Genomic DNA, 25,692 nt, shown 5'->3' on the forward strand with positions numbered 1-25,692 from the left:
ATACATGGAAGATGCTGCAACGTTTATTTTGTTGAATGCCATGCCACAATGTTTTGTTATGGTGCTATCCCGGCGTCTGCCCAATTGCTGCTCTTACTTGGTAATATTTTCATTGTTTTGTATCTGATATTTGTTTCCATCGCCATGTTTTTATGCACATGACACTTTGTCCTTTGTAGCACCTTTCTACCTCATTGTGAGGTTTGTTGCCATTGCTGCTACGGATATGTAGGTGCAATATACACATAATACATTGTTGATGTTTACATATTGCCACCCGGCTACCGTCTTTGGTTGCTTCTAGATACGTACTGTATGTTATTTGTACAACTTATGAGTATACACTCATTTCAGTGGGCAGAACCGGTGATATCACCTTTAATTGCTGCATTCCTCATATTATATGTTTTTTTTTTATCTTGCTTGTACTGTCTTTGTTACTTCAATAAAAAATTTGTGTCCATTGGACAAGGTACTTGTTTGTATAAGTGACTTTTTCTTCCTTTTTTTGTAATTTAGCTTTGGCGTTCACAATATTATGGTCCACATACCAACTCTGGGGGCATATATGTTTACATACTTATACAAATTTAACTAGCTGTCCTATCACCAGGGGTGTTGTCCTTATATATTTATCTGCATTTTGTAGCATGAGAGACCTCCAAAGGTAATCTAGAGCCCCATAAAAGTCTTTGGGGGGATTTATATTTGGGGACACATTTTCAAAAATTCACGCAAATCTACTCCAACATCTAGCTGACATAGTTTGTGGCAGAGTCAAAAATTTTGCTTAAAGGACAACTGTAGTGGAACACTTTTACATATGCCCGTGCCTCAAAAATAAACAAAATAAACTCATACATACCTTCCTACTAGCCCCCGTTGGTCCGGCACAGGCCTCACGGTCCGACAGTGCTGACATCATTCCACTTCCTGGGGACGGGGACGCTGTAGAGCTGTCGGCGTATCACCGGCCGCAGCGATGTCCCGCCCTGGCTGGTCATAGGCTGAGCCCACTGTCATGTAAGGAGCTCTGGCCGGCTTCTTACATGACAGTGGGCTCAGCCTATCACCAGCCGGGGCGAGACATCGCTGCGGCCCGTGATACGCCAATGGCTCTGCGGCGTCCCCGTCCCCAGGAAGTGGAATGACGTCAGCACTGCCGGACCTTGAGGCCTGTGCTTGATCAACGGGGGCTCGTAGGAAGGTATGTATGAGTTTATTTTGTTTATTTTTGAGGCCCAGGCACGGGCATATGTAAAAGTGTTCCACTACAGTTGTCCTTTAATTATGTCTAAATTAAACTCATGTTACTTTAATGTACTTTCAGTTAAGACTGGCATGTAAAATGCCACTCCACACATATTGCTACTCCAATTTCTTTGCACACTCCAAATAACTCATTTTGATAGGTTAATTGAAGTAGCAAATCCATCTACCCCTTGCTGTACTTGAATTTATTCTCCACAATGCCACAATCTTGATACAGATGGGATGGCCATTCTACCAGAGGTCCAAATGGATAAAAAAAAAATTTAAAATGGCAACAGCAACATTTTGACCACTAATAGCCTTTTTAAGACTTGAAAAAGGTCAGTTGTCATTTACTACTTAAGAAGTGATCTGATAGGAACTCTGGTTTTCCATTATTGAATTTAGTAAAAAAAAAAAACCATCTCTTACATTCATCACCTGAAACATTCCAGCCTTGTTTTACTGATTTATTGTAAACCCGACCTGTTTTGCTGGGTTGTGCACCATAATTTGGTGCATTGCCTGCGCCAGAATGTGCACCAAAAAAATTAAAAAACCTGACCATCTCTCCATTTTACTCAGAAAACCCAAAAAGGGGTTGTGGCTTCCGAAAAAAAGGGTGGGTGTCCCCTGCATTTTCAAAAGATACCTACATATTTACTAGAGATAAGCTAATTTTTGAAAAATTTTATTCGGCCGATTAAAAACCGCTATTTCTGGGCTGGAGAGAGCCTCAATAGGGGTGTAGAACACTTTGCCTTGCTATAACACGCATAGGGAGTGTGCTGTGTTAGGGAAATAATACTGTTATTCAGTATAACATGCAGAGCAGCACAATTACAGAGCCTGGAGGTGGCATCAGTATGAGGAGACCATATGGCAGTAGACAGACACAGTGTGGAGGTGGCGGCAGCATGAGGAGACCATATAGTGCCTGAATGACCCAGCCTGGAGGTGGCAACAGCCTGACAAGACCATAGGACCTCACAATTGAAAATATTAAAGACATTTCTTAACATTTAAATTGAAGATTTCAAACAAATGAACCTAAAAAGTTTTGTTCAATGTGCCAGCAGCATGAGGAGACCACATGGCGGCACAGTGACACAGCCTGGAGGTGGCAGCAGTATGAGGAGACCATATAGTGGCTGAATGACACAGCCTGGAGTTGGCGGCAGCATGAGGAGACCATGTAGTGGCTGAATGACACAGCCTGGAGGTGGCGGCAGAATGAGGAGACCATATAGTGGCTGAATGACACAGCCTGGAGGTGGCGGCAGAATGAGGAGACCATATAGTGGCTGAATGACACAGCCTGGAGGTGGTGGAAGCATGAGGAGACCATATAGTGGCAGAATGACACAGCCTGGTGTTGACAGCAGCAAGAGGAGACCATATAGCGGCTGAATGACACAGCCTGGAGGTGGTGGAAGCATTAGGAGACCATATAGTGGCTGAATGACACAGCCTGGAGTTGGCGGCAGCAAGAGGAGACCATCTAGTGGCTGAATGACACAGCCTGGAGGTGGTGGAAGCATGAGGAGATCATATAGTGACTGAAGGACACAGCCTGAAGGTGGCAGAAGCATGAGGAGACCATATAGTGGCCGAATGACCCAGCCTGGAGTTGGCGACAGCAAGAGGAGACCATATAATGGCTTAATGACACAGTCAGGAGCTGTCATCAATATGGGGAGAACATATGGTGTCATAATGAGACAGCCTGGAGCTGGCATCCGCATGAAGGGAACATATGGTGGTAGAATGAGACAGCCTGGAGCTGGTAACAGCATGAAGACAACATATGGTGGCAGAATGAGACAGCCGGGAGGTGGAATCAGCATGAGGAGAACATATGGTGGCAATATGAGACAGCCTGGAGCTGGCATCAGCATGAGGAGAACATATGGAGGCAGAATGAGACAGCCTGGAGGTGGCATCAGCATGCAGCATGAGAAAATATGGTGGCAGTATGAGACAGCCTGGAGGTGGCATCAGCATGAGGAGACCATATGGTGGCAGAATGAGGCAGCCTGGAGGTGGCATCAGCAGCATCAAGAGTCCTGAAAGTGACCCGGTGGCAGAGTGGTGCGGTGGGTGGTAATACCAGCACCCAGTGATGAAGGTGGGTGAACAAAGGAAAACTTGGCATCAGATATGTGGCATCAGGTGGGTGGCAGGATCAGAATAGTAGTTGAGGCAGGTAGGCAGAAGAAAACGGTCTCTTTTGTAAAAGTGTTAGTGTGCACAGCACAAGTAAGTATTACGTAAAACGGATCTTTTAATAATATTCTTAGGATAAAATAAATGTACCCACATTTTTTTTTATTTAACAAAAGGAAAGGTGTGCAAAAAACACCATGTGCCACCTACACCACCAAGTATTGATGTGATGCAAAGACCTCTAAAAGGTGGAAGAGAACAACGTATGGTCCATTGTAACCGGTGGGGTTACCAACTTCCTCTGTAAGATCCTACTCTCGCACTAATAATTCCCTTCTTGGCAAGTATTACTCGCCCTAAAAAGGTCAGCCCCACACAGAAACCTCTCCCTATTTCCCCCTAAAAACCCTGGGAAATGGCAGTGTTTGTAGGTGGAAATAGGGGGAGGTTCCTGTGTGGGGCTGCCCTTTTTAGGGCAAGTAAAACTTGCCAAGAAGGGAATTAATAGTGCGAGTATAAGGCCTTACAGGGCAAGTTTTTACTCCCACCGGTTACAATGGACCATACATTGTTCCCTTCCACCTTTTAAAGGTCTTTGCATCACATCAATACTTGGTGCTGTAGGTGGCACATGGTGTTTTTTGCACAACTTTCCTTTTCTTAGATCTAAAAAAAATTGGGGTCCATATATTTTATCCTAAGAAAAGTAAGGTTTTAGCTTGCATATCCTCAATACTTGTGGTCTGATGCAGAGGAATTTCTGTAACTGGGGAGCAGCACCTTAAATATGTTTTGCACTATCCATATTTGTGAAGTGTTGTGGGGCACCATGGTCAATCTACTCTGATGTATCAGGCATTGGTGGGTGGAAATCCTGGCTGATCTATGCCTGATTCATCTTCACAAAGTGAAGACTCGTAGACAGATGAGTTCTCCTTGTGGTGACTATGGTCCCCGCCGCACTAAACGCCCACTCTGATGGCACACTAATAGTCGGGCAGGACAGCTTTTCCAGGGCAAACTCTGCTAGTTATGGCAACAAATCGAGTTTGGTTCCCCAGAAGTGTGTTCGCAGGGTCATGTCAGCAATCACCTGCTGGTTCAGGTCCTGCTCTGGGTCTACCTGCTGCTGATGAGTTGCTTCACTATACGGGTGAAGAAAGCTACTCATCAGCGACTGTATACCCAGGCTGCTGCTGATGGAGCTCCTGCCACCCCTCACCTCCCCAGCAGCCATGGCAGTGGAAGGTGAGCGCAGAGGGCCCCCCCAAGTCAGACCTATGAGAGGAGGGATGATGGTGCAGATAGGCATCGGCCAACTGTTGGTAACCATGGTTCCCATTTCCAGTTTTCGTTGAGTAAGCCATGATTTCATTTCTTGATGAATTACTTTTTGCAGTTCCTCTTCTGTGTGACTCCGTTCGCCAAGGCAAACCATGTGAAGAACAGCGTGACACCGCCGTGCCCTGCACACATGGTATGCTGGAGGGGCACGGAGACCTGTCCGTGGAGGATGAGGAGGCGGAGTCGCACACTGTCACAAGTTGTGGGCACATACTGTTGTCTCTTTGACATGGCTTCGCCCATGGATTGCTGGCAGAATGACTGACTCAAAGTAGAAGGAGCAGGAGCATCTGGAGGGACAGAAGATGGGTATGACAAACAGCTCCCTTTGGCTGAGGTGGTGGAGACTTGGCTGGCTGAAACAGGGAGCAGTGTGCCACTGGGTGATGTAGCAGGCTGGAGCACCGCATCGGAGCCCCAGTTCTCCCAGGCCACTTTATGGTGATGCTGCATATGTTGATGCAGGGCCGTGGTGCCAACATTCGGACCCTGGCCATGCTTCACCTTCTGCCGATACATCTTGCATGTGGTCAGGTTAACATTCTCCGGATGCTTGATGAAAAACTGCCACAACGCTGAGTAGCTGATTTTCCCACCAACAGTCCGCACTGATTGACTGCTACTGCTGCCGACTCCAGGAACCCCTGTTCCACTACCTTCCGGGAAGGTAGGCTGCCACGAAGCAGGTGGTCTACCCTGGGCATGTTTGGCTCCCGACTTTCCACTTCTGCCACCATGTTGACTGCCAACCATGCTACCACCTTGCTGGCTCAGCTGCTGCCTCATGGGCAACCTGCAACCCTCTTCTCCTGATGATGATGAAGCCCCTTCTGCACCCCGCTCCCAAGTGCAATCGGCTTCATCATCATCAAGTTGTGTCTGCACATTGATCTATAATCATTGATCTGTAATCCAAAATTCCCCAAAGGATTCCCAGGGTTGCAATGTATACCAATTCCCTTTTGGGCCTAAGCCCAGCCAGGACTGAATCCCTATTTCTAGGTAACCCCCCCCCCCCTATTTTGGAGATTTATTGCAACATAACCATAATTCTGAGAATATGATGTCAGAAGATAGGTAAGTGATGGGAAATGGACCAATGGAAACAGGGATAGAGGTCCTGGAAGAACTATGACCTTAGGAAGCAGTTTATTATTGGATGACTGACTTTCCACACCTACAAATGGAGCTAATATAAGACGGTGTGATGTGTTGTCACGCCAGTGATACCTCGACCCTTGACAAAGCTAGTTCTCCCAGCGAAACGTCAGGGGGTACACATGTGTGAAATTTTAAAAAGCATTGGGGACAGATCCTAATAGATAAAGCGGCATAACAATCTGAATATGAACATCAATTAGGGTTGATTTTCTGTGTTGACAGTAGTGATAGGAACTTCTCAGAAGTATAAAAGGAACAAATCCCCAAAATAAAGGAGTGGACCAATACAGTCACTCAGAAAAGGATTTTTTCTCCCCTTTGTAATTTTTAATTTCTATATCACTGTATATATGAACACATAAGATATGTCACAGCTGGTGACGAAAACTTCCGGATAAATCCTTTTTGGAGGTACTCTTGGATGTACTCTTGCATGGCCTGAGTCTCTGGGACAGATAAAGGATAGATTCTACCCCTAGGTGGCATAGTCCCAGGCAGTAAATCAATCGGGCAGTCGTAAGGACGATGTGGAGGCAAAGAATTCAATCCTCTCCTTATGTGAGACCCCCACTTGCAGAAGGAGAGACTCCGTGCAATATATTACTCTACAGTCAAGATTTTGTCCTGTGACGGAAGAGATGAACAGAGGCTTGGCAAGGCGACTCACTGGAAGGCGATGTTCATGCACAAGTGAGGCATCAATAAAATTGCCTGCAGAACCAGAGTCCAAAAATGCAGTAGCGAAGAACGAAGTCTCAGCAGAAATGCGGACTTGTACGGAAATATTCAAACGAGAAGAGACGGTGCACACACCCAGAGAAGTCCCTCCTACATATCCTGAGTTCGGACATTTTCCTGGATTCTGAGAATGGGCAGGGCAGTCTTTGAGGAAATGCTCCGGACTGGCACAGTATAGGCACAAATTCTTGCTGCGACGTCGGAATCGTTCCTCCTGGGTGAGGCGAGTATGATCCTCTGGCATAGCCTTTTCAGAAAATCCACTCTCCTTTTGGAGCTCCTCCTGTCTTTCGGACAAACGTGCATCAATTCGTGTGACCAAATGGATCAGCTCACACAGGTTAGACAGAAGATCTCGAGCAGCAAGAGCCTCCTTTATGCTACTAGGAAGTCCTTTTTTAAATATAGCACACAAGGCCTCGTGGTTCCAAGCCAATTCAGAAGCTAGGATACGAAACTGGACTGCATAGTCTCCCACAGAGGAAGTCCCTTGACTTAGGTTAAGAAGCGCAGACTCGGCAGAGGAAACACGTGTGAGTTCTTCAAAAACACTGCGGAATTCAGCCAGAAAAGCCGTGAGATTGAAGGTAATTGGATCGCTATGATCCCAGAGCGGAGTAGCCCAGGCCAGGGCCTTGCCAGACAAGAGACTGATCACAAAGGCCACCATAGCACACTCCGTAGGAAACTGATCCGCCATGAGCTCCAGGTGCAAGGAGCGCTGCATCACAAAGCCTCTACATTGCTTAGAATCTCCGTCAAATTTCGTGGGAAGGGGAAGACGAAGCTTTGAAGCTGAAGGAACAGCAGGGACCGGTAGAGACTGCTGCTGCATAGACAGAAGTAACTGCGCCATGGCGGACAGTTGATTTAATTGTTGCGACTGGTGGACCAACTGCTGCGAATGATGGAGAGATCCGAATCCTCAGGCAGGGGTACCTCAGCAGAATCCATGGCCGGATCTTACTTTAAGACTCACCGCAGACTGCAGGTACCCAGGGAGTAAATGACCCGTAATACCACGGTAGTCTGGAGCAGGTGAAGTAGTAGATCCGCTGGACCTGTGTGGCAGATGACGCAGCCCGTGCCAGGGAGTGGAGTCTAAGGTGCCGCTGGTTTTCACCAGAGCCCGCCGCAAAGTGGGTTGGACTTGCTGCGGCAGGTGACACCCTGGTCGCTACCCCTGGCACGACTCGACCACACAGGCGGCTGAGGTGAAGAGTGGTACCAAAGGAATAGGCAAGATGTAGTCGGGCAGGTTAGAGGTCAGGGCAGGCGGCACAGGAGCATGGTCAGTAGGGTAGCAGAAGGTCAATAGGCTGGTGGCTAGAAACACGGTCGGGTCACGGAATACAGAGTTCTGGTACACGGCAAGTAATAACTAGAAGTGCTTTCTCTAAGGCGCAGGGCAAACAAAGATCCGGCAGGGGTGCTAAGGAGGATCTAGAACTTATAAAAAAAGGTGCAGGTGATACTACTAATTACGGCGCACTGGCCCTTTAAATATCACAGCTCAAAAGGCGCGCTAGAAGGCGGGGGCGCACGCGTCGGAGCTGAGGGACAGAGGTCGGGGATGGAGGTGAGTGATGGGCTGGGACTTGCATGCGGGCACGTCCCGCGATGCGAATCCCAGCCTCACTGTGGGCCGGAACACCGGGGAAGATGTCCGGCCGGAGCGCCGCTAATGACACAAACCTATATAAGTAGGGTAACATTTAAATCGTATGGTCGTACAGAATAAACCTAAGGTGTCATTTTTACCGAAAAATGTACTGCGTAGAAACGGAAGCCCCCAAATTTTACAAAACTGTGTTTTTTCTTCAATTTTGTCGCACAGTGATTTTTTTACTGTTTCACCGTAGATTTTTCGGTAAAATGACTGATGTCATTACAAATTAGAATTGGTGGCGCAAAAAATAAGCCAGCATATGGATTTTTAGGTTCAAAATTGAAAGGGTTATGATTTTAAAAGGTAAGGAGGAAAAAATGAAAGTGCAAAAACGGAAAAACCTTCCATCCTTAAGGGGTTAAGCAATGTCTGTTGCCAGAATGCACAACAGCTGGTTTTGACAAGAAAAACATGTATTACCTATTCACAAAATAGATAATGTTAGACTGCTAACTATTACTGGAAGACTAACTACTGAAACCTTAAAAGATCACTAGGACCAAGGACCCCAATTTTCTATTCCCTCTAATATGTTCCTCCACTATACATTTAATTACATATACTTTTGACCTAGCATGCATGCAGCCCCCTACTTACAAGTCTATAGTAACCACGGTTCTGGTGCAGCCAAACTGAAATGGCTTAGATTACCAGAGAATATGGTGACCTTAATTCAATCCAGTTGCACCACAGGAGGTCTGGGTGTGGTGATGGTGGTGGTCTTACAAAAAATAACTCTGAAGTCCTGTACAATCTAAGAAAGGGAGAAGAGCTATTGTGCTGCAGGATAAGTCTGATTTATTGGCTAAAACCCTAACAAAGCTCAAAGTTTTTTTTATTTACAGTATGTATGCATTTATATATCTTTTAAAATATCTATTTTTTCATAACAGTTTTGTTGATGCTTAATAGGTTGCACTAAAATATATCATATTATCATATTTATATTCCATATAAATGCCATTTTTTGCTCTTTTCTAAGGTCGTACTTCTGTATGCATCTACTTATGTGCTGGTATCACTCAGCATAGACAGATATCATGCTATCATTCATCCAATGAAATTCCTTCAAGGAGGTATGGTAGCTTTAATCTTAATCTAAATGTACTTGTTTGATTTATTTATTTGTTCATTCTTAAAGTAATGTTCTTCAGCGCACAAATGTACTATTAATTGATCAAAATTCTACACTTTCATAGAATACAAGATGTTTTCTCATGGAAATTACTAAAGGATCACTACATAAGGATTGCAGTTCTTGCAATTCTGAAGCTAAACACTGAAACTAATTGTTCTTCTGTGTTCTGAAAATTAATCTGAAAGCTTGTAAATTAGGATATGTATTACTTCTTATTATTCCTTCAATTAATATACACTGCTCAAAAAAATAAAGGGAACAATTATTAAACAACACAATGTAACTCCAAGTCAATCACACTTCTGTGAAATCCCACTATCCACTCAGGAAGCAACACTGATTGACAATCAATTTCACATGCTGTTGTGCAAATGGAACAGACAACAGGTGGAAATTATAGGCAATTAGCAAGACATCCCAATAAAGAAATATTTCTGCAGGTGGTGACCACAGACCACTTCTCAGTTCCTATGCTTCCTGACTAATGTCTTGGTCACTTTTGAATGCTGGCTGTGCTTTCACTCTAGTGGTAGCATGAGAAGGAGTCTACAACTTACACAAGTGGCTCAGGTAGTGCAGCTCATCCAGGATGGCACATCATTGCGAGCTGTTACAAGAAGGTTTGCTGTGTCTGTCAACGTAGTGTCCAGAGCATGGAGGTGCTACCAGGAGACAGGCCAGTACATCAGGAGATGTGGAGGAGGCCGTAGGAGGGCAACAACCCAACAGCAGGACCACTACCTCTCCCTTTGTGCAAGGAGGAGCAGGAGGAGAACTGCCAGAGCCCTGCAAAATGACCTCCAGCAGGCCAAAAATGTGCATGTGCCCACTCAAATGGCCAGAAACAGACTCCATGAGGGTGGTATGAGGGCCTGACGTCCACAGGTGGGGGTTGTGTATACAGCCCAACACCGTGCAGGACATTTGGCATTTGCCAGAGAACACCAAGATAGGCAGATTGGTCACTGGTGCCCTGTGCTCTTCACAGATGAAAGCAGATTCACACTGAGCACATGTGACAGACGTGACAGAGTCTGGAGATTCCGTGGAGAACGTTCTGCTGCCTGCAACATCCTCCATTATGACCGGTTTGGCGGTGGGTCAGTAAAGGTGTGGGGTGGCATTTATTTTACAGAGGTAGCCTGACTGCCGTTAGGTATTGAGATGAGATCCTTGGACTCCTTGTGAGATCATATCATATGCTGGTGCGGTTGGCCCTGGGTTCCTCCTAATGCAAGACAATGCTAGACCTCATGTAGCTGGAGTGTGTCAGCAGTTCCTGCAAGAGGAAGCATTGATGCTATGGACTGGCCCACCCGTTCCCCAGACCTAAATCCGATTGAGCACACCTGACCTGGGACATCATGTCTCGCTCCATCCACCAACAGACTGTCCAATAGTTGGCGGATGCTTTAGTCCAGGTCTGGGAGGACCTCCCTCATCTGCCACCTCATCAGGAGCATGCCCAGGCATTGTAGGGAGGTCATACGGGCATGTGGAGGCCACACACACTAATGAGCCTCATTTTGACTTGTTTTAACCCCTTAAGGACTGAATCCTTTTTCACCTTAAGGACTGAGCCCTTTTTTGCAATTCTGACCACTGTCACTTTATGCATTAATAACTCTGAGATGCGTTTACCAATTATTCTGATTCTGAGAATGTTTTTTTTTGTGACATATTCTACTTTATTTTAGTGGTAAATTTTTGTCAGTACTTGCATCCTTTCTTGGTGAAAAATCCCCAAATTTCATGAAAATTTTGAAAATTTAGCATTTTTCTAACTTTGAAACTCTCTGCTTTTAAGGAAAATGTATATGCCAAATAACTTTTATATTGATTCACAAATACAACATGTCTACTTTATGTTGGCATTATAAAATGGACCTATTTTTCTTTTTGAAAACATTTAGAGGGTCTTAAAGTATAGCAGCAATTTTCAAAATTTTCATGAAAATTGCAAAATCTGAAGGGACAGATGTTACAAAACTACAACTCCCAGCATTCCTGGGCAGTCTAGGCCTGCTCAGAGTTATAGTTTTGCAACATCTGGAGGGCTACCGTTGGGCACCACTGTAATAGTGGTCTCAAAACTGTGACCCTCAATATGTTGCAAAAATACAACTCCCAGCATGCCAAGACAGCCTTTGGCTGTCTGAGCATGCTGGGAGTTACAGTTTGGCAACCACTAGGAAGGCAGCAGTAAAGATTGCTTTACTGCCACCTTCCTTGATGTACCACGCCGTCGCCTCCCTACCTTCTGCTGATGCCACAGATGATCGGCGGTCCCCACCGCATCTTCTTTACAGGTACCGGCCGCCATCTTCTCCCCCCGTTCTGCCCGACCTTCGGGGGTGGGCAGAGTGGGGGGTTTCCATGGCAACCCCACGTCTTCAACTGCCATTGGTCAGTACTCAGTGCTAACTAATGGCAGGGGATAGGAGGAGGTTGCACCGCTAAAACCTTGCTCCTATCCCTTAGGATGATCGGGGCTGTCACTGACAGCTCTGATCATCCCTATTTTCCGGGCGATCGGGTCACCAGAGACCCAATCAGCCTGGAATAGCAGAAAATCGCATTTCTGAATTGACATGCGATTTCTTGGGAAATGGGGGGGGGGGGGTCTCAGGACCCCCCTTGGCGATGTGCTGGGATGCCTGCTGAATGATTTCAGCAGGCATCCTGGTCTGGTCCCCGACCGGCTAGCGGCGGGGACCGGAATTCCCACGGGCGTATCCATACACCCTCAGTCCTTATGGACTTTAAAACGGGGGCATATGGATACGCCCGGCGTCCTTAAGAGGTTAAGGACATTACATCAAAGTTGGATCAGCCTGTAGTGTGGTTTTCCACTTTGATTTTGAGTGTGACTCCATATCCAGACCTCCATGGGTTGATAAATTTGATTTCCATTGATAATTTTTATGAGATATTGTTGTCAGCACATTCAACATTCAAGACCAAAGTATTTTATATGATTAGTTCATTGATTCAGATCTAGGATGTGTTATCTTAGTGTTCCCTATTATTGGGTGTATAATGTATGTTATATTATTAATAATGACAAAAATATGAAATACCAGTCTTAATAAATCACTTCTTTATGTTTTGTACATTGGAGCGTAATACAGATCTATGTACAGAATAATCAATGTTTATTTGTACCCTATGCTGGAGTAGGAGACAAACAAATGTTTATGTCTAATGATAAATCCTTTATCTCAGTGGTTCTCAACCTTTTTCGCGGCTGTACCTCCAAAGGGTGAAAGTATGTCCGCGGGTACCCCTCATGGGTAAGTTTGCACAGAACTTACGCGCGAGGGGTACCCGCGGACAAAAGTCAGAAAAGTACTTCATTTCATAATGGCGTGTGCTTACCTTTCTAATGTGATACTTCTGCAATACTTAATCCCCTTGTGCCATTATTCCCCCCTCCCTCTGATCCCCTTTTGCCATATTCGGATAATGGCCAAAGGGAATCAGAGGGGAATAATGGCACAAGTGGATTAAGATGGAAGGGGGTGGGGGGGGGGTAATGATTACCAACCCCCCTCCATATTAATCCTTTTATGCCATTATTCACCCCTCCATCTTATCCCCTTTTGCCATTATTTTGTCAGCGAATTGCCGTACTCCTGCATAAACCTTGGCCTACCTCCAGAGGTATGCGTACCACTGGTTGAGAACGCCTGCTTTATCTGATTTGTGTGGTTAACATATTTGTCTTATTTTTCACCCAGAGAGACAAGCTAAAGTTCTTATAGTAGTTGCCTGGACTCTTTCCTTCCTATTTTCAACTCCAACTTTGATTATATTTGGAAAGTATAAACTTGCCAATGGAGAAATTCAGTGTTGGGCTCTTTGGCCGGATGAGTCTTACTGGAAACCATACATGACAATTGTGTCCTTCTTGGTATATTTTATTCCACTGTTAATTATTAGGTAAGTTGTTTACATAATGTTTATACATATTAATAAAGGAATAGTTATCTCAACAACTAAAGACTGTCTTTTGTGAAAATACAATGATTAGAGAACTAATGTAAAGTATTGTTTTTTTTTTTTTTGTATCCAAGCTGTACAGATCCATGATAAAGCACCTTTAGGGTAGGGTCCACCATGCTGCATATTTTCTGCAGCTGATTTTGCTATGAATTAACTTTAATGGGTTGGAAAATATGCAGCAGCAAATTACACAGCAAAATATGACACATGTGACCCTATCCTAATGCTGTGTATCATTTGGGCATGACCTCAGGGAATCCCATATTGCCTTGTAAATAGCTCTCCAAGCCAATCACAAGGCAGTATAGGGGTGATGTCAAAACCACTTTAAGAGTATTTGCCCAAGGCTTCAACAGCCATTTTAGAGAAAGCAAGTGTTAGGTAAAGATCTCTCTGAGGGACACTAAACAGTGAACAAAACAGATAGGAGAAGGAGCACACATATATATTAATTGTAGTAAAGCAGCACTGCAGAGAGTGTATTTTTTCTTTGTTTTATACTAGAGGATTTTGTGTTACCTTTGTGCACTTTTTTAGGATGCAAATCCATACACCTAATAATGGGAAACATTTTTTACAGCTTGTAAAAAGCCATTGCTTCTTCACTTTTCAGGCACAAAATCTGTTTCTTCTCCAAAATAGGAGACTTTTTGGATCACTTGGAGAAAAAGCCAATGCTACATTCAAACCCTCCGTGCATATTAAAAATAATTTTTGGACATAAATGTTTTGGGGTACATTCACACATACTGGATTTGCTGCATATTTGAAGCTGTGTTCAGTCATTTAGGTTACATTAAAATCTGCACCTTCAAATCTGCAACATCAAATATGGAGCAGATCCTGTATGTGTAAAGGTACCCTAAAAGCATAAAAAATTTGTTTTTATTTACTCTGTTAGTACTACCAGTTACCATCCGTTTACCCACAGCCATACATGTTGCCGTAACATTTAAATTAACTTTTACCTAAAAAGCTGCTCAGAAGTACAAAGATACAGTCCTATGTTACATAACAGTGTTATACAGGGATTGTAGGGCTCTTAGGGTCACGGCTCCGCCCCTCGTGATGTCACGGCCCGCCCCTTTAATGCAAGTCTATAGGAGGGGGCGTGATGCCACCACGCCCCTCCCATAGACTGGCATTGAGGGAGCAGGCCATGATATCATGAGGGGCGGAGCCATGACATCATGATGCTCCAGTCCCTGTATTGCCCGTAATTACGCACAGAGCGAGTTTGCTCTGTGCAGTAATAACAGAGGGGTGCTTTAGCTGAGATCCCGGGGGTCCCCAGCAGCTGGACCCCCGCGATCAGACATCTTTTCCCCTATCCTTTGGATAGGGGATAAGGTGTCTAGGGGCAGAGTACCCCTTTAAGGACATGCTCCATAAATGTACGGCGCTGCATAGCATCACTTAGCGCACAAGTTTAAAATAAATTAAAAAAAAAGTTTAAAAAAAAGAAAAAGCTCCTCCCCCAATAAAGTTTTAAATCACCCCTTTTCCCCATATTAATACAAAAAAGCATAAAATACAGATAAATAATAAACATATTTGGTATTGTTGCATGGGTAAATGTCCGAACTATAAAAATATTATGTTAATTATCCCCTCCGGCGAACGGCATTAACGTGCAAAAAAATGTAATAAAAAGTGATCACAAAGTCACATAAACGCAAACATGGTAGCAAAACAAACTACAGATCATGGCGCAAAAAATGAGCCCTCACACATCCCTGGATATGGAAAAACATGAAAGTTAGAGACGGTCAAATTAGGGTAATTATAAACATACTGATTTTGTAAACAAAAAGTTTGAGATCTTTTAAAAGCAGTACAATAATAGAAACCATGAAGTGTACAGCGCGAAAATGAAAACCCCCAAATTTGCTAAATTATGATTTTCATTTAAATTTCCTTACACAAAAAAATAATTGTAAAATGAGTGATGCCATTACAAAGTACAACTGGTCACGCAAAAAAACAAGCCCTCATATGGGTCTGGGAATGGAAATATAAAAGAGTTATACATTTTAGAAGGCGAGGAGGAAAAAACTAAAACGCTAAAATAAAATTGGCTGTGTCCTTAAGATGAAAATGGGCTGAGTCCTTGAGGGGTTAAAAGTTCACTCATCCTGAGCTTTCAAAAATTACCATGGGCCTAAAAATGTACCATAAGTTGGATAAAATGCCAAACAAAAATCTAATGTATCTATTGACAAATGTCAAATGTCTGGCTGTGGTAGGGAATTTTGTATAGTTTTTTACTGGAAAAAAAGAAGTACAGTAGAATCTTCCAATAGCGAAAAAAAAGGCTCAAAAATCTTTCTAAATGACAGAATACTGTACTGTAATCACTCCAGAGTGTAATTACCTATAAAACATGATAAAAAGGAATATTACAGTAGAATCTCCCAGTGCCCTTTAATCTCTCCTTATCCCTCCCCCATATCATTTCAACCCCCCTTTATACCCTGCATCACGTTATTCCCCCATGCATTGTGTCAAATTACCCCCCCCTTACCCCCTGTGCCACATCATTTCCCCTTGATCCCCCTGTTCCATTTCATTCCCCCTTGATTATTCTCTGTCTAAATTCATCAGCCCCCCCCCCCCCTCTTTATGAAGCGGCAAAGGGGGATAACGGGGAATGAAATGGCACAGGGGGTGGTAGAGAGGGGTTGATGAATTTGCACAGAGGATAATAAATGGGGAATGAAATGGCAAAGGTGGGATCAAGAGGAAATTATGTGACACAAGGGGTAATAAAGGGGGGGGGAGGATTTGGCACAGGGGAGATAAATTGACACTGGGGGATCAGGGAAGGAGGGGGCTGAATGATATGGCTAGCAGATGTACAGAAGCAGGAGACCACTGTTTAAATAGCGGTCTTCTGCTTCTGTGCTGGGGCTCCTGCAGGGGGTGCAGCAGCAGCCTGGGCCCCTTACTGGGGTATTGGCTGTACCCTCTAATGGCGGCCCTGAGTACAAGGTAGGGCGGGCATATTGCCTGATTGTCCCCTATTGGGAGTGTTTTATCCCCTATTATTCTCTATTGTAAGTGTTTTGTCCCCCATTGGGACTGTTTTGTCCTCTTTCGGGTTTGTTTGCGTCCGCAATTGGGAGTGTCCCCTATTCGGAGGGTACAAATACATTAAGCCTTATGGGACTCTGCCAGGGAATTAAAAACTGTCCGCTATTGGGAGGCGTAACACCGGCGGTTGGTGTCCGCCAACGTGTACCTCAATCCACTGTCTTCCAGGGACGTGCAGCACGCACGACTCATCCTGCTCGCTGTAGACTAAGATCTGTAACATCTGCAGTTGTTCCTGTTCCTGATGCTTCCAGCAGGGGTCACACTAGGTCAGTTGCTCTGAAGATCCGTGCACGCCCATGATCCAGCCCTCTAACCAATCACAGTCTAGTTGCTGCTATATAAGGAGCCTCTGAACTTCCAGCCATTGCCTTTTCTTCTAGTGTTTACACCTTGAGCTAGGCACCTGCTATCTGACTTGCTGTATCCAGTTTATTGACCTCAGCTTGTTCCTGACTTTGTTCCTGCTTTATCCTCTCTTCCTGTTTTACCTCTCTTGGATTGATTCGGACTGCCTGACCATTCTATTGCTGTTTGGAGCTGCTCATTCTCCAACACCTGAACTATTACAGCTCTGCTACATCTCGCTGTTCCAGGTTTCCAGACCTGGTGCTCACCAGCGTCATCTGGTGTCAGCCGGCTCCTTCTGCGGTGATCTCTACTTCAAAGTTCCTGACCTGCTAAGGCCAGCTGTGATATCTGAGGACGTTCTACTATTAGGATCGGCTAAAAAGAACTCGGTAAGTGACACAGAGGGTTGACACCCCGTGGAGCATTACGGTAAGATAAGGCCATGGACCCTGCTGGCAAGCCTCAGTCTGCTCTGTAAGAACTATATCTGCAGCTGCAACATCAGAGTGATCGCCAGGAGCAACTGCTGCAGTTTATGAACACAATCTCTACCCATCTGGATGCTTTGCATACTTCAGTTCCAGCTTCGTCAGAAGTCCTAAAAACTCATGTGGTTCCTGTAGCAATGTGTTCAAAACATGGCGGATCCAGCGTTCAGTTACAGCGGAGATCCAAAGTCCTGCTGTGGATTTCTGAACCAGTGCATGATCCACTTTGAATTGCAGAGTGACAAGTTCCGGTCTGAACAAGCGAAGGTAGTATTAATTGTCCTGCTACTTTCAGGAGAGGCTCTAGCCTGGGCAAATCCAATATGGGAGCATAGTGGTCCAGAGACTACAAGCCTACAGACTTTCCTGTCCATTTTCCGCACTGTGTTTGAAAAACCAGGCCGTGCCTCGTCTCCTTCGCCTCAGACAAGGCTCCATGACAATGGAACAGTATGCAATCCAGTTCCGCACCTTGTCTGCTGAGTTGTCCTGGAATGATGAGGTCCAGCAAGCTGTCTTCTGGGAGGGTCTCAGTGACCGCATAAAGGACGAGCTCGCTGGAAGGGATCTTCGTGTCTCACTGGACTCTCTAGTTACCCTGGCTACCCGCATTGATGTACATTTCCGGGAGCGGTTTTCTCAAGCTGCCAGAGCAAAGAGAATTCCAAGACTAACTTCAGTTCTTCAGAAGCCAGGTCACACTGTTCCTGCGATACCGCCTGAACAGCAAATGCAGGGGGAACATCTAAAGCTTAAAGAGTTGGAGTGCCTAAGACGTTGAGCAAAAAACTTGTGTCTGTACCGTGGCTGAAAAGGTCACATAGTCCGTACCTGTCCCCAGAAGGCGGAAAAATTCAGCACCTAGGTTCATTGGGAGAAGTGACCCTAGGCGAAAGTGACAATTCTCCCAAACTTCATCATCCAGTGGTCCTGTCCTTTGGCCAGTCCAGTATTCCTGTGTCTGCTTTCCTTGATTCTGGCACTCCCGGGAATTTCGTGAGTCAAGCTCTAGTGTCTCAGTACCAGATACCTACTACTCGTCTGGTGAAAGCAGTAATTGCAACTATTGTAAATGGACTGTCTCTACCTAAACCTATACAGTATGTGACTACTCCAATAAGGTTGCAAGTTAGGGTGCTTTACTCTGAGGACATTGTCTTCTACGTTCTGCCTGACTCCATAGATTCTGTACGTCTGGGACTGTCCTGGCTATGACAGCATGCCCCTGTCCTGGACTGGAACACTGGGAGTATCCTTCGTTGGGGACTTCAATGCCATATTACCTGCCTGTCAGAGGTTTGCCCAGCATGTCCTCTTCCAGTGCCCTCAAGTCTGCCTGGCCTTCCTCTGCAATATGCTGTGTATGCAGATGTATTCTGCAAGAAAAAAGCTGAGACTCTGCCACCTCATCGACCTTATAATTGCCTGATCGACTTACTCCCTGGGACATCTCTCCCACGAGGAAGAGTCTACCCACTGTCTTTACCCGAGACTCAGTCTATATCTGAATACATTAAAGAAAACCTTGAGAAGGGGTTTATTTGAAAGCCGGCTTCTTCTTTGTGGCAAAGAAAGATGGCTCTCTGCGACCATGCATAAACTATCGTAAACTTAAAAAAATTACTGTAAAGAATAAGTATCCTTTGCCACTAATCTGTGAACTTTTGACCGCATTCGTGGCGCCTGGATCTTTACCAAGTTGGATCTGCGAGGGGTGTATAATCTGATCCGAATCTGTGAAGGCGACGAGTGAAAGACGGCTTTCATAACTCGAGATGGCCATTATGAATACTTCAAAAAAACAGAGAGGGTGCTCCGTAGCGCATTACCACTGGATGATAAATGGGTGAACAAAGGTGTGGACAATGCTCACCCAGGCAGTTACACTTGCCAAGTGTAACAATGGATCGTAGCGTGTGATAGTGTATGCCGGCAGCCGATCCGCCTCAGGGAAAATATGCAGATTATGAATACTTGGTCATGCACTTCGGCCTCTGTAATGCACCTGTAGTCTTCCAGGAATTTGTGAATGATATCTTAAGAGATCTGCTGTATTTCTGCATAGTAGTGTACCTGGCTGAGATCTTAATCTACTCCCCTGACTTGTTCACTCACAGAAAACGGGTTCATCAAGTTCCACAGCGACTGAGGGAGAATAGACTGTATGCTAAATTCGAGAGATGTATCTTTGAACAGTCTTCTTTGCCCTTCCTGGGATACATCATCTCTGACTCCGGTTTTGCAGATGGATCCTGACAAAGTTTCTGCTTTCCTGAATTGACCTCGTCCACAAGGTCTCCGTGCAATCCAAAAATTCAGCGGTTTTGCCAACTTCTACGGCAGTTCATCCCCAACTTCTCTTCTCTCACCGCTCCTATTTCAGCCCTTACTAAGAAGGGAGTGGATGCTAAAAAGTGGACCTCTGACGCGGAATCTGCCTTCTTGCAACTAAGACTGTTTTGCTACTTCACCAGTTCTTCATCATCCTGACACTCCCAAACAATTCTTCTTTGAAGTGGAGGCTTTTTCTGTCAGTGCTTGAGAAGTTCTGTTGCAGAAAAATCCTAAAGGAAGATTTACCACTTGTGGTTTTTTTCTCTTAACTTTTTTCTTCCACAGAGAGGAACTACACCATTGACCATAGCTGTTAGCTGTCAAGATGGCCTTAGAAGAATGGCAATATCTTGTGGAAGGGGCACTGTATCTGGTGATAATCTATACTGACCACAAAAATCTTACTTATTTACAGTCTGCACAGCGTCTGAATCCTCCACAAGCCCGGTGGGCCCTCTTCTTTGCCAGATTTAACTTCCTTCTGCATTTTAAGCCTGCAGACAAGAATGTGAAGGCGGATATATTTTCCCATTCCTTTGATTCCACAGACCAGTGTGAGGAACCTAAACACATCGTGGATCCTGCATGGTTGTGTCAGTGGCTCCCATCCAAGTAAGAGACATTCCTCCTGGAAAAATCTTTGTCCCATCAGCCAAGAGAAAGAAGATTCTATCTTGAGGACATTCTTCTAAGAATGCTGGTGATCCTGTGAGCGTGACCTTGTGAGTAGTCATTACTGGTGGCCCACTCTCCCTAAAGATGTCCCTAAAGAGTTTGTGGCTCCATGTTCCTCCTGTGCCCACAACAAGGCTTCCAGAACCAAACCAGCTGGTCTACTTCAACCTCTGCCCATTCCTGAAGTTCCTTGGCAGCACATTGCTATGGACTTTATTACTGACCTTCCGCTCTCTGATGGCTGTTCTACTATCTTGGTGGTGGTTGACAGCTTTTCTAAGATGGCACATTTCATCCCACTTCCTGGACTACTGTCTGCAAGTTTTCTGGCTCATCTATTTGTGGAGCACATATTCCGTTTGCAATTCACCTCCCGTTTCTGGGGTGCTCTCTGTGGACTACTTGAAGTGAAACTGGATTTCTCTTCTGCATATCATCCACAGAGCAATGGGAAAGTGGAACATGTGAATCAGATCATGGTGAATCATCTGCGACATTACGTCTCTGCACAGAATGATGACTGGGTTTGTCTTCTGCCCTGGGCAGAATTCTCCTATAACAGTCTACGGTCTTCTCCTTTCTACATTGTGTACAGCCTTCATCCTTATGCTCCTTTGCTTATGTCTGCAAGTTCTGTGGTTCCTGCTGCCAATTCCTCTTACAGAGACTTTATCAACATCTGGAACCAAACCAAAGAGCCACATCTCGGGCGGTATCCCATATGGAAAAGAATGCTGACACGAGGCGATGAATGCCACCTCAGTTCTCTCCGGGCAACAAAGTCTGGCTTTCCTCCCATAATATCACAATGAAAATACCATGCTATAAATTTGCTCTTCGGTTCTTGGGTCCGTTTGAAGTCTTGGAGCAAATAAATCCTGTTTCCTACAAGCTCCGTTCACATACTTCTCTACGGATACCCAACTCCTTTCATGTTTCTCTGGTGAAGCCTTTGATCCTGAACTCCTGCTACAAATCTTTTACCTCTACTTTTGTACCTGCAGGCAAGGGTCTGAATTTGAAATCAAAGACATCCTCGATTCCTGTCGGTGGAAGGAGATTTTTTCTTGTAGATTGGAAGAACTATGGTCCTTAGAGCATTCCTCGGAACCTGAGGAGAATATTAAAGGGGTTGTGCGCTGCCCTGACTTTCGGAGCTCTGCTCACAGCGTCCGGAAGTTCATTACTCCGAATGCTGTGTGCGGGCTTCCGTGTTCGCAGCTGAGAACACAGCCTCAAAGTTCTTCTGGTGACAAGGTGCAGGCGAGGTTGTCTACTACTTCCAACTCTGCAACTTAGTCATGGCCATTTGGCTTAGTGTACTAGCCAGTTTTAAACAGGAAACACATTTGAAACATGAAACACATCTGAAACATGTGTACTGAAATGCTTGTTGGTACTACTGCTTCTAGTAATGCTTTTCTTTTATATTCTGACCTCCTTCTCTGCTTTTAAAAACATTCATGTTTTTTAGGATAGGTTTCCAAACAGGTTTTTTTTTTGTGGAAAACTGCCACCGCAGTTTTTGAGCCAAAGTCAGTGGTGGATCCAGTAGGAGGGAGAAGTATAAGTAATTCCTTTATATTTCCCTTTCCTTTTGAATCCACTTTGTTTTCTTATTTACAAGAATACAGAGTCTTCACCACAGGGCCCTTTGTGGTTGGCAAACACTGTAAAAACGATATGAGCAAAAACGGTAAAAATGATATAAATTATGCAATAAAATAATGGGTTTATATCCTTTTAATGGCAGGTTAACAAATGCTGGCAACTGCTCTGAAATATTAAGTCAAAATGTTAAATATACAGTCAAAAGTGTTAAATATACCGGTATGCATGCACAGTCCGCTTGAGCATATCTATTGGTTATAATAAATATCAAATCTCATCAGAATCAGAACACTGGCACATGTACTTCTTTACAATCAGATGAATAGAACAATCAGTTGATTTATTATACCATTATTAGTGTTAGTTGTGAAACGGACAAGTGACAATCATAAGACTTTCATTCAGTCTAATGAGAGTTTGTCATTTTGTGACTGACCGCAATTATACTTGAAAGGTTAAGTCCATCAATCTATGTAATAATTACAATATACTGCATGAATATAGTTTTGATTTGAAGTGTTCTGGCAATGCTAAAGAATATGCTAAGACAAATAGTATTTTTTCCTATTATCTTAACCCCCTAGAGAAGAATGCCGATCACTATGTCTAAAACAATAAAATACAATTGACGGTCAGCTGGTGTAGCAAAAATGTGGTAAAAATGGTGGTGAAGGTCCCTTTATCCTCCTCCTGCAGCAAGATCATCACTTCTATGATAAAGCTTGGCATGGGTATCATTTTAATCATATTGACCCACAGAATGGAGAGAACATTTTTTTTTCACCATACATTTTATGGTAAAATTAAAGGTGTCAAAGCAATAAAACAAGTGCACACATGGGTCTGTGTTACGCCGAGCGCTCCGGGTCCCCGCTCCTCCCCGGAGCGCTCACAGCGTTCTCCTGTTCGCAGCGCCCCGGTCAGACCCGCTGACCGGGTGCGCTGCGATAATGTCCCTACCCGGGATGCGATTCGCGATGCGGGACGCGCCCGCTCGCGGTGCGCATCCCAACCCGCTTACCAGACTCGCTCCCCGTCTGTGCTGTCCCGGCGCGCGCGGCCCCGCTCCCTAGGGCGCGCGTGCGCCGGTTCTTTGCAATTTAAAGGCCTGGTGCGCCACTGATTGGCGCATGGTTTTTAATTAGTGTGTTCACCTGTGCACTTCCCTATATTACCTCACTTCCCCTGCACTTCCTTGCCAGATCTTGTTGCCATTGTGCCAGTGAAAGCGTTCCTTGTGTATCCCTAGCCAGTGTTCCAGACCTCTTGCCGTTCCCCTGACTACGATCCTTGCTGCCTGCCCTGACCTTCTGCTACGTCCGACCTTGCTCTTGTCTAATCCCTTGTACCGCGCCTATCTCAGCAGTCAGAGAGGTTGAGCCATTGCCGGTGGATACGACCTGGTTGCTACCGCCGCTGCAAGACCATCCCGCTTTGCGGCGGGCTCTGGTGAAAACCAGTAGCAACTTAGAACCGATCCATCGACACGGTCCATTCCAATCCCTCTCTGACACAGAGGATCCACCTCCAGCCTGCCGAAACCTGACAGTAGATCCGGCCATGGATCCCGCTGAGGTCCCGCTGCCAGTTGTCGCTGACCTTACCACGGTGGTCGCCCAGCAGTCGCAACAGATAGCGCAACAAGGCCACCAGCTGTCTCAACTGACTGTGATGCTACAGCAGCTTCTACCACAGCTTCAGCAACCATCTCCTCCGCCAGCTCCTGCACCTCCTCCACAGCGAGTGGCCGCATCAAGCCTCCGTTTATCATTGCCGGACAAGTTTGATGGGGACTCTAAACTTTGCCGTGGTTTTCTCTCGCAATGTTCCCTGCATTTGGAGATGATGTCGGACCAATTTCCAACTGAAAGGTCAAAGGTGGCTTTCGTGGTCAGTCTTCTGTCTAGGAAAGTCCTGTCATGGGCCACACCGCTCTGGGACCGCAATGATCCTGTCACTGCCTCTGTACACTCTTTCTTCGTGGAGATTCGAAGTGTCTTCGAGGAACCAGCCCGAGCCTCTTCTGCCGAGAATGCCCTGCTGAACCTGGTCCAGGGTAATTCTTCAGTAGGTGAGTACGCCATCCAAATCCGTACTCTCGCCTCTGAATTGTCCTGGAATAACGAGGCCCTCTACGCGACCTTCAAAAAAGGCCTATCCAGTAACATCAAAGATGTGCTGGACGCACGAGAAATCCCTGCTAACCTGCATGAACTTATTCATCTGGCCACCTGCATTGACATGCGTTTTTCCGAAAGACATCAGGAGCTCCGCCAGGATATGGACTTTGTTCGCACGAGGCGGTTTCTCTCCCCGGCTCCTCTCTTCTCTGGTCCACTGCAATCTGTTCCTGTGCTTTCCGCCGTGGAGGCTATGCAAGTAGACCGGTCTCGCCTGACACCTCAAGAGAGGACACGCTGCCGCAATGAGAACCTATGCCTGTACTGTGCCAGTACCGAACACTTCTTGAAGGATTGTCCATTCCGACCTCCACGTCAGGAAAGACGCACTCCGATTCCGCACAAAGGTGAGACAGCTCTAGCTGTGAACTCTGCTTCTCCACGTCTTACTGTGCCTGTGCAGATTTCTTCCTCTAACTTCTCCTTCTCAGCTGTGGCCTTCTTGGATTCCGGATCTGCAGGAAATTTTATTTTGGCCTCTTTCGTTAACAGGTTCAACATCCCAGTGACCAGTCTCGCCAGACCCCTCTACATCGCCTCTGTTAATGGTGAAAGATTGGACTGTACTGTGCGTTACCGCACAGAACCCCTCTTAATGTGCATTGGACCCCAGCACGAAAAGATTGAATTTCTGGTACTTTCTAACTGCACCTCTGAAATTATTCTTGGACTACCTTGGCTGCAACGCCATTCCCCTACCCTTGACTGGACCACCGGGGAAATAAAGAACTGGGGTACTTCTTGCCACAAAAAATGCCTTATGTCTGCTCCCAGTCCTGCCAGTCAAAACCCTATGGCTCCTCCGATACCAGGTCTCCCCAAGGCCTATCTGGACTATGCTGATGTCTTTTTGCAAAAAACAAGCAGAGACTTTGCCTCCTCACAGGCCTTATGCCTGTCCTATTGATCTCCTCCCTGGTACTACTCCACCCAGGGGCAGAATCTATCCTCTGTCTGCTCCGGAAACACAAGCCATGACGGAGCACATCCAAGAAAATTTAAAAAGGGGATTTATCCGCAAGTCTTCCTCTCCTGCCGGAGCAGGGTTCTTCTTTGTCTCCAAAAAAGACGGTTCCTTACGACCATGCATTGATTACCGCGGTCTTAATAAAATCAGTATAAAAAAACGCTATCCTCTGCCTCTTATCTCGGAACTCTTTGACCGCCTACGTGGCGCCAACATCTTTACCAAATCGGATTTAAGAGGTGCATATAATCTCATCCGCATCAGGGAAGGGGACGAGTGGAAGACCACGTTTAACACCAGAGATGGACACTTTGAATATCTGGTTATGCCCTTTGGGCTTTGCAACGCCCCTGCCTTCTTCCAGGACTTTGTAAATGAAATTTTTTCTGATTTATTATATACCTGTGTTGTGGTCTACCTGGACGATATTTTGATTTTTTCTTCTAACCTAGAAGAACACCGCCGGCATGTCCGCATGGTTCTTCAGAGACTCCGGGACTATCAGTTATATGCCAAAATGG

General features: G+C 45.4%; 1 protein-coding gene across 2 annotated transcripts in view; it reads left to right on the top strand.

Annotated features, from left to right (window-relative positions):
• Nucleotides 1–25,692, top strand: part of NPSR1 (neuropeptide S receptor 1) — a 199,996-nt gene that overhangs the window by 106,094 nt on the left and 68,210 nt on the right. For both annotated transcript variants that reach the window (XM_056520441.1, XM_056520440.1), the window contains exons 4-5: nt 9,312–9,405; nt 13,208–13,409. In XM_056520441.1, coding sequence (XP_056376416.1) covers nt 9,312–9,405; nt 13,208–13,409 — 296 coding nt within the window. The remainder of the gene's footprint in view (nt 1–9,311; nt 9,406–13,207; nt 13,410–25,692) is intronic.

Source organism: Hyla sarda, chromosome 5 (assembly GCF_029499605.1).
Source record: "Hyla sarda isolate aHylSar1 chromosome 5, aHylSar1.hap1, whole genome shotgun sequence".
NCBI classification, from domain to species: Eukaryota; Metazoa; Chordata; class Amphibia; order Anura; family Hylidae; genus Hyla; species Hyla sarda.